General features: G+C 44.7%; 1 protein-coding gene across 3 annotated transcripts in view; it reads right to left on the bottom strand.

The window, feature by feature from the left end:
- Nucleotides 1–3,581: 3,581 nt before the first annotated feature.
- LOC123500500 overlaps nucleotides 3,582–15,000 on the bottom strand; it is a 25,471-nt gene continuing 14,052 nt past the window's right edge. For 2 of the 3 annotated variants that reach the window (XM_045249208.1, XM_045249209.1), the window contains exons 3-7: nucleotides 8,054–8,145; nucleotides 7,654–7,782; nucleotides 6,215–6,324; nucleotides 4,806–4,943; nucleotides 3,582–3,969 (exon numbers count right to left, since the gene is read on the bottom strand). In XM_045249208.1, the coding sequence (XP_045105143.1) occupies nucleotides 3,879–3,969; nucleotides 4,806–4,943; nucleotides 6,215–6,312 (327 nt within the window). In that variant the 5' untranslated portion in view covers nucleotides 6,313–6,324; nucleotides 7,654–7,782; nucleotides 8,054–8,145 and the 3' untranslated portion in view covers nucleotides 3,582–3,878. Of the gene's footprint in view, nucleotides 3,970–4,805; nucleotides 4,944–6,214; nucleotides 6,325–7,653; nucleotides 7,878–8,053; nucleotides 8,146–15,000 lie in introns of those variants that run through there. The other variant, XM_045249210.1, reaches the window with a different exon arrangement.

Genomic DNA, 15,000 nt, shown 5'->3' with positions numbered 1-15,000 from the left:
ACCATGTGCAGCATCACATAGAGACTTCAGGACCGCCTGTACACGCCAAGGCCCGCCGTCTTGCTCCCGAACGCTACCGCCAGGCCAAGGCCGAGTTCGAGTCTCTGATGCGGCAAGGTATTGTGCGGCCCAGCAGCAGCAACTGGTCATCAGCTCTTCACGTCGTCCCGAAGAAAAACGGCGACATCCGACCCTGCGGAGACTACAGAGCTCTCAACTCTTGCACCAAGGAAGACCGTTATCCTGTGCCTAACTTGCAGGAGTTCTCGTCGCAACTCTCTGGTTCCACCATCTTCTCCCGCATCGACCTCATCAAGGCCTTCCACCAGATTCCTGTTCATCCTGACGACATACCGAAGACTGCCATCATCACTCCCTTCGGTCTGTTCGAATACGTTAGGATGCCCTTTGGCCTCAGGAATGCGGCACAGACGTTCCAGAGGTTCATCGACGAGGTCCTCCGCGGTCTTCCTTCTGTTTCGCCTACATCGACGATCTTCTCATCGCGAGCCCCGACGAAGCCTCGCACAGACAGCACCTCGAACAAGTCTTCCGCCGCCTCCAGGACTACGGTGTCCAGATCAACGCCGACAAGTCAGAGTTCGGCGTGGCCTCGCTCACCTTCCTTGGTCATACCGTCACTCCAGCAGGCATCACTCCACTTGCCACTAAATGTGAAGACATCCAGCAGTTCCCGAAGCCATCTACCCAGCGCCAGCTCAAAGAGTTCTTGGGCATGGTGAACTACTACAACCGCTTCATTCCACACTGCTCTCTCCTGCTGCAGCCTCTACACGCCATGATCAAGCCGTGCAAGCGTGGTCAGTCGGTCATGCTCACCTGGACACCGGACACTGACGCTGCCTTCCTCGCTGCCAAGAAGGCCCTCAGCGACGCAACTTTACTGTCCTTCCCTGTCCCCGACGCAGAGGTGAGCATCGCAACTGACGCCTCTGGCAATGGGACTGGTGCTGTCCTCCAGCAGCTCGTGGACAGTGCCTGGAAGCCGCTCGCCTTCTTTTCCCAGAAGCTCAACACTGCCGAAGCCAACTACAGTGCCTACGACCGTGAGCTCCTCGCAATCTACAAGGCCGTCAAGCGCTTCCGGTACTACATAGAAGGCCGCCGCTTCCACATCTACACCGACCACAAGCCACTCACCACCATTTTCCTGAGAAACAAGGCAACCTACTCTCCTCGGCAACTTCGCCATATGGACTTCGTTTCTCAGTTCACCACCGACATCCGGTACATCAAAGGTGTCGACAACGCCCCAGCTGACGCTCTCTCCGTGGTATCTCTGCTGTGTCCTCCATCGACTACACTGCCATAGCTGCCGACCAGTCCGGCGACCCCGAGCTGGAAAACCTCCTGCAGAACTCGGCGCTCCAGATGAAGAAAGTCACACTCCCAGGTACCAAGGTCTCTCTGTATGCTGACGTCTCCACAGAGGCCGTCCGCCCTTACTTGCCTCAGCAGCATCGCGTCAAGGCCTTCCGTCAGCTACATGACCTCTCTCACCCTGGTATCCGTGCCTCCCAGCGCCTGCTGACTTCTCGCTTCATCTGGGAGGGCATCAACAGAGATGTCAGACTGTGGACCCGCACCTGTACCGCCTGCCAAGCCTCCAAGGTGACTCGTCACACACACTCTCCGCCTGGCACCTTTCCTCCAGTCTCCAGACGGTTCGACCATATCCACATTGACTTGGTCGGGCCGCTGCCGCCTCTGCCGGCCACCGCTACATCCTTACGTGCGTGGACCGGTTTACACGCTGGCCTGAGGCTACACCTATTCCAGACATCACCACCGACACCGTCGCCAACGCCTTCATCGCCACTTGGGTCTCAAGGTTCGGTGTTCCTCTGAGCCTCACCTCAGACCGTGGTGTCCAGTTCGAGGCTAATGTCTGGAATAGGATCATGGTATTTCTCGGCATACGGCGCTACAGGACTTCGAGCTACCATCCCCAGTCAAATGGGATGGTTGAGAGATTCCATCGCCAGCTCAAGTCCTCCCTGATGGCCGCCTCACAGCGCGAACACTGGTCCCTGGCTCTTCCTCTTGTCCTCCTCGGCATCAGGTCCTCTCTCAAGGAAGACCTCCAGCATTCCTCGTCCGAGTTGGTGTATGGCGCCAACCTCAGGCTTCCCGGCGAGATGCTGGTGCCCTCACAAGAGCCAGACCTGTGCAGTGCCCGAGATTTCGCCACCCGCCTCCACAGTGCCATGCGCAACCTACAGCCAGTCCAGCCTCGCTCCTCTCCTAAGAAGATTTTTGTGAGCCAGGACCTGGACACCTGTACACACGTCTTCGTCCGCGTCGATGCTGTTCAGCGCCCCCTCTCACAACCATACCAAGGGCCCTATCGTGTCTTGCGGCGGACACGCAAGACTGTGACCATCGACCGGAACGGCACTCAGGACGCTGTGTCCATGGACCGGGTCAAACCGGCCTACCTGCTTGACCCTGCTCAACCTCAGGTGGTCGCCACAACGTCCCTGGACGGTCCTGACTCACCCAGCCGCACCAGGAAAATCTCGTTTCTCCTCCCTCGAAACTAGGGGAGTATTGTAGCGGCTGTTTACTTAAGTCTGCCCTACAATCATTGCATTTTCTGTTATCACCATACATTTCCTGTCTCACCATTTCATGGCATACTAATTAATTATTTACTTTTTTTATAGTATATTTGTCTTACTCTCATATTATTATATTATTCATTTTATTTATATTTGTATAATATGCAACACAAAACACTACACATTCACACACATTCACTCATTCATACATACATTCATACATACACAATCACATACAAACTTATTAAAATTATTATTGTTAAATATTATTTATATATGTACCCAACTATTTTTGTAATAAAAAAACCCTCCACTGAATGCTTTTAATTCAGTTTCCTCAATTAGCATTAGCTCCAATAGTTGGTACTCTTTCCATACCAACAACTACTCCTAAATTTACATCCCGTACCTACTCACTGCTAGGTGAACAGGGGCTACACGTGAAAGGAGACTCACCCAAATATCTCCACCCGGCTGGGGAATCGAACCCCGGTCCTCTAGCTTGTGAAGCCAGCGCTCTAACTACTGAGCTACCGGGCGTGTGTGTGTGTGTGTATTTACCTAGCTGTAGTTTTACAGGGCCTGGGCTTTATGCTGTGTGTGTGTGTGTGTGTGTGTGTGTGTGTGTGTGTGTGTGTGTGTGTGTGTGTGTGTGTGTGTGTGTGTGTGTGTGTGTGTGTGTGTGTGTGTGTGTGTGTGTGTGTGTGTGTGTGGTGTGTGGTGTGAGCGTGGTGGGCGTTGGCGAAGCGTGGTGTGGCGAAGCGTGGTGGGCGAAGCGTGGTGTGGCGAAGCGTGGTGTGGCGAAGCGTGGTGTGGCGAAGCGTGGTGTGGCGAAGCGTGGCGTGGCGTGGCGTGGCGTGGCGTGGCGTGGTGTAGTTGTAAGGTGGCGAGTGACACTGCTGTTTGTATTTCAGGCCACATCTTACAACACCAGCGTCCAGGGAGTGTGGCGATGGCGATGGCGGTGGTGGTGGTATAAATGTGTGTGTGTGTGCTGATGTATCTCTGTGCCAGCATCACCATGAGGAGGAGCAGGGCGTGGAACAGATATGCACTGGAGCCACTGTCTGCTGTGGTGCCCCATTTCAAAACATCCACTGCAGGAGTGGTTGTGGAGGTGATGAAGTTTGGTGGAGTAGCAAAAAATAACAGAACTTACGACATTTTGAAGGTTTCCGATGGTTCCATTGCCAAGCGAGGCCAAAAACAGAACCATATCCTTGTCAAAGTGTTTCATAATGATGGACGTGATTGGCCCGACGGTGGAACGTGGTGTGTTGGTGCAGGGTGTTGACTTCATGGGGTGTGTTGAGGGTGCAGTGTTCTCAACAAGGATGGTTTGCATATGTGTTCGAGAGGAGGGTGGCACCCTGGTCTGGCAGTGCTTCTGTCAATGGAAACCTCACCATTGGCATGTTTTAAGGGCATTTATAAGACAGTTTGGCATGTTTAGAAGACATTTTAAGATAGTTTGGTATGTTTTGAAGGTATTTTAACACAATTTGGCATGTTTTAAGGGCATTTTAAGACAGTTTAGCATGTTTTAAAGACATTTTAAGAGTTTGCCATGTTTTGAGGGCTTATTTTAAGACAATGGCATGTTTTTTGGACATTTTAAGACAGTTTGGCATGTTTTGAGGGCATTTTTAAAATATCTCAAAAACATGCCACTGTCTAAACACACCCTAAACACATGCCAAACGGTCTTAAAATGCAAAACATCCCAAACTGTCTTAAAAACCCCTACAATCATCCCAAACTGTCTTAAATAACATAAAAATATGCCAAACTGTCTTAAAATGCTCACACATTATACCACTGTCTTAAAATACCCTAAATCATGCCAGTCTAAAAATACCCTAAAAACATACAAAACAAAACTGTCTTAAAATGCCCTCAAAACATGCCCAACTGTCTTAAAATACCCTAAATACATGCCAGTCTAAAAATACCCTAAAAAAACACAACTCTTAAAATGCCCTCAAAACATGCCTCTGTCTTAAAATGCCCTCAAAACATGCCTCTATCTTAAAATGCCCTCAAAACATGCCACCTCCACCTCCTCCTTCATTCATCCACCTCCACCTCCACTTATCCACCTCTACATCCACTTCTCCACATATCCACCTTCTCCATCTCCACTTCTACTTATCTACCTCTCCACTTCCACTTCTCCATTTCTCCACCTCCACCTCCACTTCTCCACCTACAAACATTACTGACCTTTGCTCCACCATTTCCCTCGTGAACTCCAACACATCAGAATCCACATTCAGTGCTAGTGGAGTGGCAGGTGGAGCAGGTGGAGTGGCTGTGGTGGCAGCAGCAGCAGTGACTGAGGCTGGTGTGTCCTCCACCAACCTGTGGAGTGTGCAAAGTGGAGTGAAGGAGTTTGTAAAGACAGACAGACAGACAGACAGACAGACAGACAGACAGACAGACAGACAGACAGACTGACATTCCATTCCTACGCTGATGACCACCCTACATCTTTCCACGTCTTTTCAGAGACGACCAACCCTCCAGGATGTCAACAGACCACACAGGGACGCCACAGAACGCCTGATTTCCGATCTTTCTAAGATTTCCGATTGGGGCAGAAAAAATCTAATAGTTTTTAATGCCTCAAAAACTCAATTCCTCCATCTATCAACTCAACACAACCTTCCAGACAACTATCCCCACTTCTTCAATGACACTCAACTGTCTCCCTCTTCTACACTGAATAGCCTCAGTCTGTCCTTTATTCGTAATCTTAACTGGAAACTTCACATCTCATCTCTTGCTAAAATAGCTTCTATGAAGTTGGGCGTTCTGAGGCGTCTCCACCAGTTTTTCTCGCCCCTCCAACTGCTAACTCTGTACAAGGGCCTTATCCGCCCCTGTATGGAGTACTCTTTGCATGTTTGGGGGGTTCCAGTCACACAGTTTTACTAGATAGGGTGGAATCAAGAGCTTTTCATCTCATCAACTCCCCTCCTCTGACTGACTGTCTTCAGCCTCTTTCTCAGCGCCGGAATGTTGCATCTCTTTTTATCTTTTATCGCTATTTTCATGCTAACTGCTCTACTGATCTTGCTAACTGCATACCTCCCCTCCTCTTGCTGCCTCGCTGCACAAGGCTTTCTTCTTCCTCTCATCCCTATTCTGTCCAACTCTCTAATGCAAGAGTTTACCAGTACTCTCAATCATTCACAACTTTCACTGGTAAACTCTGAACTCCCTCCCTGCATCTGTATTTGAAAATTCCTGACTTGTTTCTTTTAAGAGGGAGGTATCGAGGCATTTGCTCCAGAATTTTGGCTGACACTTTTCCCTTTGTAGAGACCCACCTCTCAAGTGGGCCTTCATATATAAAAAAAAAAAAAAAAAAAAAAAAAAAAAAGACAGCTAGATAGACAGACAGATAGATAGAGACAGACAAACTGACAGAGAGACAGATAGATAGATAGATAGATAGATAGATAGATAGACAGACAGACAAGACCCGGTATCACTGACAGGACGGACGGACGGACACACTACAGAAATGCCTTTAGTGTCAAAAGATGCAACAGTTTGATGGTGGTGGTGGTGGTGGCAGCAGCGGCAGAAGCAATGATGATGATAATTATGGTGATGGTGGGACTTACATCTGTGCCTGGTCTGGTTTGGGGTCACTAGCCATCCTGAAGAGCAGTCTGCGCTGACAAGAGCTGACCTTCTCACACTCCAGCCCTGTGAGACGCATCAACTTGCCGTCCTGGGAAACACACCATTATTTCACTGTCTGTTCCTGCACTGTGCTAACCCCTTCACTGCCATCACCCACTGCCCTACTCATTCATTCACTGCCAAACTGTATTCAAATGCCCAAAAACTATGCCAAACTGTCTTCAAATACCCTAAAAAACATGCCAAGCTGTCTTAAAATGCCATAAAACATGCCAAAATGTCTTAAAATGCCCAAAACCATGGCAAACTCTTGAAATGTCCTAAAAGAACATGCCAAACTGTCAAATACCCTAAAAACAAGCAAAACTGTCTTAAAATGCCCAAAACCATGGCAAGCTATCTTAAAATGATCTGAAAGCATGCCAAACTATCTTAAAAATGCCCTATAAACATGCCAAATGGTCTTAAAATGCCCTAAAAACATGCCATCTTAAAATGCCCTATAAACATGCCAAAACTGTCTTAAAATGCCCTAAAAAAATCCCTAACTCTTAAAATGCCCTAAAACATGCCAAACTGTCTTAAAATGCCCTAAAATAAACATGATCTAGTTCATTCTGGTGACAATTTGGTGATTTTCTACAGCTTAAGAAACTCATGTGGTCGATTAAAATAATTAATTTTTTGCCCTCCACAGACCCTTACTAATGTCAATAAAATGGTCTAATGGTACACAAATCTCAAGGTAAAAATGTGTCCCAGTACTGAAGGGGTTAAAATAGTGAAGACTGAGGCCATTAACCTTGTGACCCTTGCTAATGTCAATAAAATGGTCCAATGGTACACAAATCTCATGGTAAAAATGTGTCCCAGTACTGAAGGGATTAAAATAGTGAAGACTGTGGCCATTAATCTTGTGCCCTCCATAGACCCTTCCCAATGTCAATAAAATGGTCTAATGGTACACAAATCTCAAGGTAAAAATGTGTCCCAATACTAAAGGGATTAAAATAGTGAAGACTGGCCATTAACTTTGTGACCCTTGCTAATGTCAATAAAATGGTCTAATGGCACACAAATCTCAAGGTAAAATGTGTCCCAGTACTGAAGGGATTAAAATAGTGAAGACTGACCATTAATCTTGTGCCCTCTATACACCCTTCCTAATGTCAATAAAATGGTCTAATGGCACACAAATCTCAAGGTAAAATGTGTCCCAATACTAAAGGGATTAAAATAGTGAAGACTGGCCATTAACTTTGTAACCCTTGCTAATGTCAATAAAATGGTCTAATGGCACACAAATCTCAAGGTAAAAATGTGTCCCATTACTGAAGGGGCTAACACTTCAAACCTGTAGAGTGAGAGAGCAGTACATCACCATTAAAGTCACCAGTGAAGGCACCAATCAACACACCTTTAGCTCAAGCACCACCAGAGAAAGCTGTCCGTCCACCAGCACCAGGATGTCCACCTCTGAGCTTCCAATGGCACCAAACAGCCTCTGATGCTCCTCCTCCTCCACCTCTCTTGGGTCACTCACAAACTGCTCAAGGGAAGAGAGACAGGTAAGGTGGAGGTAACAAGCTAATCATAATAGTCACTCAGGTGTGTTTGTCTACCTGTTTCTTCTCTCTCTCTCTCTCTCTAGTTTTCTTTATTTTCTTCTTTATATTGCTCGCTCTCTCTCTCTCTCTCTCTCTCTCTCTCTTTCTTTATTTCTTTATGTTGCTCGCTATCTCTCTCTCTCTTGCTCTCTCTCTCTCTCTCTCTCTCTCTCTCTCTCTCTCTCTCTCTCTCTCTCTCTTCAGACTGACCTCTTCAAATCGGGAAGAGGTGTTGGTGCTGTCACTAACCCTCAGAACAGCTCGAGCTTATCTTCCAATGGATAAACAGTCTTCTTCACAAGCTGCAACACAAACAACAAGCTACAACACACACACACACACACACACACACACACACACACACTGTACTCGCCTCCCAAGCCACTCCCCCCCATGGGACGCAGCACCCACCTCTCCATCCTGTGGACACCCACCCCCACCACCTCGGTTCCCAGGTCAACTGTCACCAGATCCTACAGGCCCATGCCTGACTCCGCCATGAGGGAATTTGGGCAGTGGCTGACACATCACCCGTGGACCGAGGTACTGGATGAGGAAGACGTTCACACAAAATGGCGGAACTACTTCACTACCACAACGGAAGCCTTCCATCACCACTTCACCGCCAAGAACATCACAGTGGACCCATCTGATGCCCCTTGGATGACGCCCTGCATCAAACGACTCCTTCATCAGCGTGACAGGGCTTTCCACTCTAGCCCTGACCAGTACAGGAGATTAAGGAACAGAGTTATCAGGGAGATCAAAACAGCCAAGGCAAGCTACTACCCAGACAAAATTCACCATCTCAAGCTTGCTGACAACAGACAGTGGTACGACAAGATTAAGTCTTTGTGTGGTTTACAAAAACAAGCCTCTTCTCTTCCCTGTATTTCACACCTTTCACCTGACAACGCGGCCGAAGAGATTAACGGTCACTTCGCTGCGATCTGTCAGACACTCCCTCCCCTTCACTCTACTACTCTCCCAGCCTACCTCCCTGCCTCCTCCCCTCCACCCCCTGTCCAGGAGGTTGATGTTTACAGGAAGCTTCTTAAATTTAAACTAAACAGATCCACCACTCCCACTGACTTCCCATCAAAATTTACAGAGAATTTGCCCCACAACTTGCCACACCCCTTCGCTCTATCATCAACGCCTCCCTTTCTCAACATTCCTGCCCTGATGAGTGGAAGACATCTTACGTCACCCCCCTCCCCAAAACTTCCAATCCACAGTCACTGAATGATCTAAGACCAGTCGCCATCACCCCTATACCCAGCCTTATCTGTGAAGATTTTGTGTTCGACTGGGCCTATAACAAAATTTGTAACTCTCTTGACACACAACAATTTGGTAATATTAAATCCACCTCCACATCTCACTACCTTGTCAGCTTCCTGGAATTCGTCCACAGCCACCTGGACAAACGCAACACTTCTCTAGCTATTGCTTTTGTGGACTTCAGAAAGGCCTTTGATCTTGTTGATCACACTGTTGTGATAAAGAAAGCCATCACTCTGGGTCTCTCTCCTACCTGATAGCGTGGCTGGCAGACTTCCTCACGGGAAGGCGTCAGGCCGTTCGTTATCAGGGCTCTGTCTCCTCTTTCCAACAGCTCACATGTGGGGTCCCTCAGGGGACCAAGATGGGTCCTCTGTGCTTCCTCATCCTTATCAACGATGCTCTCGTCCACACCCCCCACCGCTGGAAGTATGTGGATGACTGCACCGTGGGCTTACCCGTCAACAACACCAACCCAGACTTCTCAGCACTTCAGTCCACTCTTAACCAACTACAGACGTGGACGGAGGACAACAAAATGACCATCAACCACACCAAAACCGTGGTGATGCACATTTGTACCTCCACAGCAGCAGCCCCCCCTCCCCAGCTATCTGTGGGCCCTCACTCCTCCAGGTGGTCCGCAGCACCAAGCTTCTAGGTGTCTTGGTGGATGATCAATTATCATGGAAGGAGCATGTTTCCACCATCATCAAGTCAGCCTCATACAAGATCTATATGCTGCGCCGACTCAGGTCACTGGGTGCACCGGCAGATGAACTGAGGGGAGTGTACCTCACCTTTATTCTCCCTAAGCTCATGTACACCTCCCCAGCGTGGTCCTCCTCCCTGAACCTCACACAACGGCAACAGCTGAGAGGGTTCAGAAGAGGGCGTGCAGGGTCATCTTTGGGCCTGCCTGAGTCTGCCGAGGCTGGCCACAAGACACCAGGAAGCCTTGGAAAAATTTAGGAAGGGCTGCTGCATCATCCACGTCTCCACCACCTGCTACCCCCAGACGTGCCTCTCCCTGCCCGCACCACCCGACACCAGAATCGCGTGGCGCCCTTAAGAGCATCGCGCACTGACCGGTAACACCTTAGCGCGGTGCCCATTATGGTGCGAGCCATAAATAAATCAAACAATTAAATCAATAAGTTAATTCTTGGTTAAGTTAGATTTATAGTTAGGATAAGGATTTCATTGTTTTAATGTCCCCCCCCTGTACATTTTCAGTGTAAACTTTTTGTGGCACTGCCAAATTAATAAACCGTATATTATTATTATTATTATTATTATTATTATTATTATTACTACACACACTTAAACAAGATCTATGAGTGGAGCAGGAAGTGGAAATTGGAGTATAATGCCAAGAAATGCCACATAATGGAACTATGAAAGAGTAAGAGAAGACCAGTATGGAACTATTTGATGGGAGAGGAACAAATAATGAAGACTATGAGGAAAAAGATCTTGGAGTGATCATACAAGAAAATCTGACCCCTGATAAACACATAAGCAAGATATTTGGACTATCATATAAGATGCTGACTAATATAAGAGTGGCATTTCATTACATGGATAAAGATATGATGATAAAAATCATCACAAGCATGATACACCCAAGGCTGGAATATGCAGCAATGGTATGGTCTCCGAGCTCTGAAAAGGATATAAGAAAATTGGAAAGGATACAGAAGATTGCTACAAAGATGGTGCTGGAATTAAAGGACCTCACATATGAAGGACGACTGAAGGAAATGGGACTGCCAACCTTACAAGATAAAAGAGAATGCAGGGACCTAATAACAATGTATAAGATAGTAAATGATATTGAAAAGATAAACAAGGAAGACCTGATGCTGTTGACGGAAGAAGATGGAAGGACAAGAGGACATGAAAAGAAGATCAGGATGAGGCAGTGTGTGATGGATATTGAAAATATAGTTTTCCACATAGAACGGTGGAAAAGTGGAATGCATTATATTATGAAATTGTTACAGCATAACTTTGAAGAAAAACTAGATAAATGGAGATATGGAGACAGGACACTATGAGCCCCACTCAACTAGGTAAATACACACACACACACATGCCAAAAAAAATGCCAAATCATCTTAAAATGCCCTCAAAACATGCCAAACTCTTAAAATACCCTCAAAACATGCCAATCTTAAAATGCTCTCAAAACATGCCAAAACATTTTAAAATGCCCAGAAAACATGCCAAACTGTCTTAAAATGCCCTCAAAACAAGCCACTGTCTTAAAATACCCTCAAAACATGCCAAACTCTTAAAATGTCCTAAAAACATGCTAAGCTCTTAAAATGCCCTTAAAACATGCCAAATTGTCTTAAAATGTCCTAGAAACATACAAAACCTTTAAAAAAAAAGCCCTCAAAACATACCAAACTGTTTTAAAATGTCCTAAAAACATGCAACACCTTTAAAAAAAAAAAAGCCCTCAAAACATGCCAAACTGTCTTAAAATGCCCTCAGAACATGCCAAACTGTCTTAAAATACCCTTGTAGTGAAAAAAAAAAAAAAAAAAAAATAAATAAATAAATAAATAAATAAATAAATAAATAAATAAATAACATACATACATACATATATATATATATATATATATATATATATATATATATATATATATATATATATATATATATATATATATATATATATACACACACACACACACAATAGAATTGGAAAGTTCACAAGAGAAGGTATGAGGCCAATAAGAATCAAACTTAAGTCACAAAAGGATGTAGATGAATTGGTGGAGAAGTCATGGAGGCTAGCCCAGCAGGAAACAACAAGGAAGATTTGGTTGAGAAGAGATCTCGGTGAAAAGGAAAGAGAAATGTTAAATGAGTTGAGAAAGGAGGCTTTGAAAAAATGAAGAGAGGACAGAAGAAGAGAAGAAAGAGTTTTCTGGAGAATCTTGGATATGAGACTGAGGAAGTGGTTCATAACCCAGAAAAGTACAGCAAGAAAGGACTAAAGAAACTTACATATGAGCGAAATGTAATGTATTCCAACATAAATGGAGTGATATCGGGGATTTTAGAACTCAACGATTACTTGAGGGACAAGAACCCAGATATTGTGGGTCTTACTGAAACAAAACTGAGAGAGGAGAAGACCTGATGAAGGTTGGAGAAGGAAATATAACGTTTGGAAAAGAAATAGAGTAGGTAAGATGGGAGGAGGAGTGATGTTGCTGGTTAAAAAAGATATAAAGGTGGATCAAGTGAAAAAAGGTATGGGAAAGGCAGAAGTGCTAAAGATCAGAGCAGAAACTAATGAAGGAAAAAAGAGGCACTACATAGTGGTGTACGTACCACCTAAGACAAATGCATGGTCAGTACAGGAATATGAAGAAATGATAAGTGATACAGGAACATGTCTGGAAGAAATGTTGGGTGGCTGTGAACGAACTATAATGATGGGAGATTTTAATTGTAAAGAGGTGTGTTGGGAGGACTGGTCAATGGAAGGATCAGAGACAACATGGGGAAATACACTATTGACACTGGCAATGGAAAATGTGTTAACTCAGTGGGTCAAAGAAGATACTAGGTTTGGAGGAGAGGGAGCATCGTCAAGACTGGACTTGGTCTTTAGTACAGAGCCAATGGTCATTGAGGAGATGAGGGTGGAGTGCCCTTTAGCAAAGAGTGATCATGCAGTTTTGGAGTTCAAGGTGATAGACGAAGAGAAATCTAGAAGAAATGAAGAATATAAAGTGGGAAGATGGAATTATGCCAAGACAGATTTTGGAAACCTAAAGAAATTCTTTCAAGAGACAAATTGGATGAAATTCAAGAGTGCTAAGGAGCAAATGAAAAGTGGAAGGAATTTATAAAAATATACAAAGAAGGTGAGAAAAATTTGTACCAATAAGACAACATAGAGAAGTTGGAAAGCAGGACTGGTTTAACGATAGATGTGAAAAGGCTAGAACAAGAAAAGAGGATGCATGGAAGAGGTGGAGAAGGAAAAGACGGATTAAGCAGTGGGAAAGTTACAAAAGAGCAAGAAATGAATATGTGTTGATTAGAAGAGAAGAAAGAAAGAAACAAGAAAAGGATATAATTGATAAATGTAAAGACCAACCAAGGCTTTTTTACAGACATGTGAACAACAACATCAAAAATAGAGAAAGTATTGAAAGTTTAGAAGTAAATGGAGTATACAGTGAAGATCCCAGGAAATGGCAGAGGCTATGAATGGATGCTTTCGGAAGGTATTCACAAAGGAGACTGCTTTTGACAAACCACTGGTAATGGAACAGAAAGGGATTATGAAGGAGTTTCAAGTAACGGTGGAGGAGATCAAGAACATGATGGGGAGTTTAGAAGTGAGAAAAGCTGTGGGACCTGATGGGGTATCAGGATGGATTTTAAGAGAATGCAGGGAGCAATTGGCAGAAAAAGTTTGTGAAGTAATTGATGCCTCATTAAGGGAAGGCGTAGTGCCCCAAGACTGGAAAAGAGCTAACATTGTCCCAATCTATAAATCAGGTAACAAGAGAGACCCATTGAACTATAGACCAGTGTCACTTACAAGTGTGGTAGCTAAGATGTGTGAGAGGGTGGTGAAGACTAGATGGACAGACTTCTTGGAGAAAAATGACATACTTTGTGAGTGTCAATTTGGTTTTAGGAAAGGGCGTTCATGCACGACAAACCTGATATGTTTTTTTCTTCATATGCGGTGACCAGACACAAGCTGCATATTCTAACTGGGGTCCTATTAAGGTACATAATATCTTCTTCATCATTCCTTCATCTAGGTAGTGGAACGCAAGGCCAATATTTTGAAGCATGTTATATGTTTTCCAAAAAATCTTGTTAATGTGTTTCTCCGGTGACAAAGTGTTTTGCACGGTTACTCCTAAGTCTTTCTCCTCATTGGTCTCTTTAATTTTCTCATCACCCAGCCTGTAATCCCAGTTTGGTCTGTATCTACTTCTTCACATTTTCATAACATGGGTCTTGTCTATATTAAATTCCATCTGCCACTCCTTACTCCACTCATATATTTTATCAAGATCTTCCTGTAACTTGTTACAATCTTCCACATTCCTTACTCTCCTCATAATTTTAGTATCGTCCGCAAACATGTTCATTAACTGTCAATTCCTACTGGCATATCATTAACATAAATCAAAAACATGATGGGACCAAGCACTGACCCTTGTGGAACTCCACTGGTGACCTTCTTCCACTCGGACTTCCTTCCTCTCACCACTGTTCTCATTTCTCTTCCCATTAAGTAATTTTCCATCCATTTTGTTAGTTTATCATTTACTCCTCCAATCTTCTTTAGTTTCCACATCAGTCTATTGTGTGGTACTTTATCAAAAGGCCTTTCTCAAGTCCAGGTAGATAGCATCCACCCATCCCTCTCTATGTTGTAGTATGTCAGTCACTCTTGAATAAAAACATAATAAATTGGATATGCACGATCTTCCTTTTCTGAAACCAAACTGTCTTTCACTCAGAATGTTTTCACTTTCTAGATACTCACTCCACTTAGCTTTAATTACTTCTTCACATACCTTGCACAATATACTAGGCAACGATACTGGTCTATAATTTAGCGGTTCCATTCTACTACCATTCTTATATATAGGCACAATGTCAGCTCTTTTCCACTCTTTCGGGACTAATCCTGTTCGTATGGAGGTTTCCACAATATCAAATACAGGGTTCAACAATTGATCCTTACATTCATTTAGCAACCTCCCAGATATGCCATCAGGCCCCATTGATTTATTAATATCCAGATTGCTTATAATTTTCCTTACATCTTCCTTAGTAACCATGATGTCCTGCATTTGCTTTATTTCCGTAGG

This window comes from Portunus trituberculatus, unplaced genomic scaffold (assembly GCF_017591435.1).
Source record: "Portunus trituberculatus isolate SZX2019 unplaced genomic scaffold, ASM1759143v1 PGA_scaffold_340__1_contigs__length_181839, whole genome shotgun sequence".
Taxonomy (NCBI): Eukaryota; Metazoa; Arthropoda; class Malacostraca; order Decapoda; family Portunidae; genus Portunus; species Portunus trituberculatus.
This window is presented reverse-complemented; position numbering and strand designations above follow the sequence as displayed.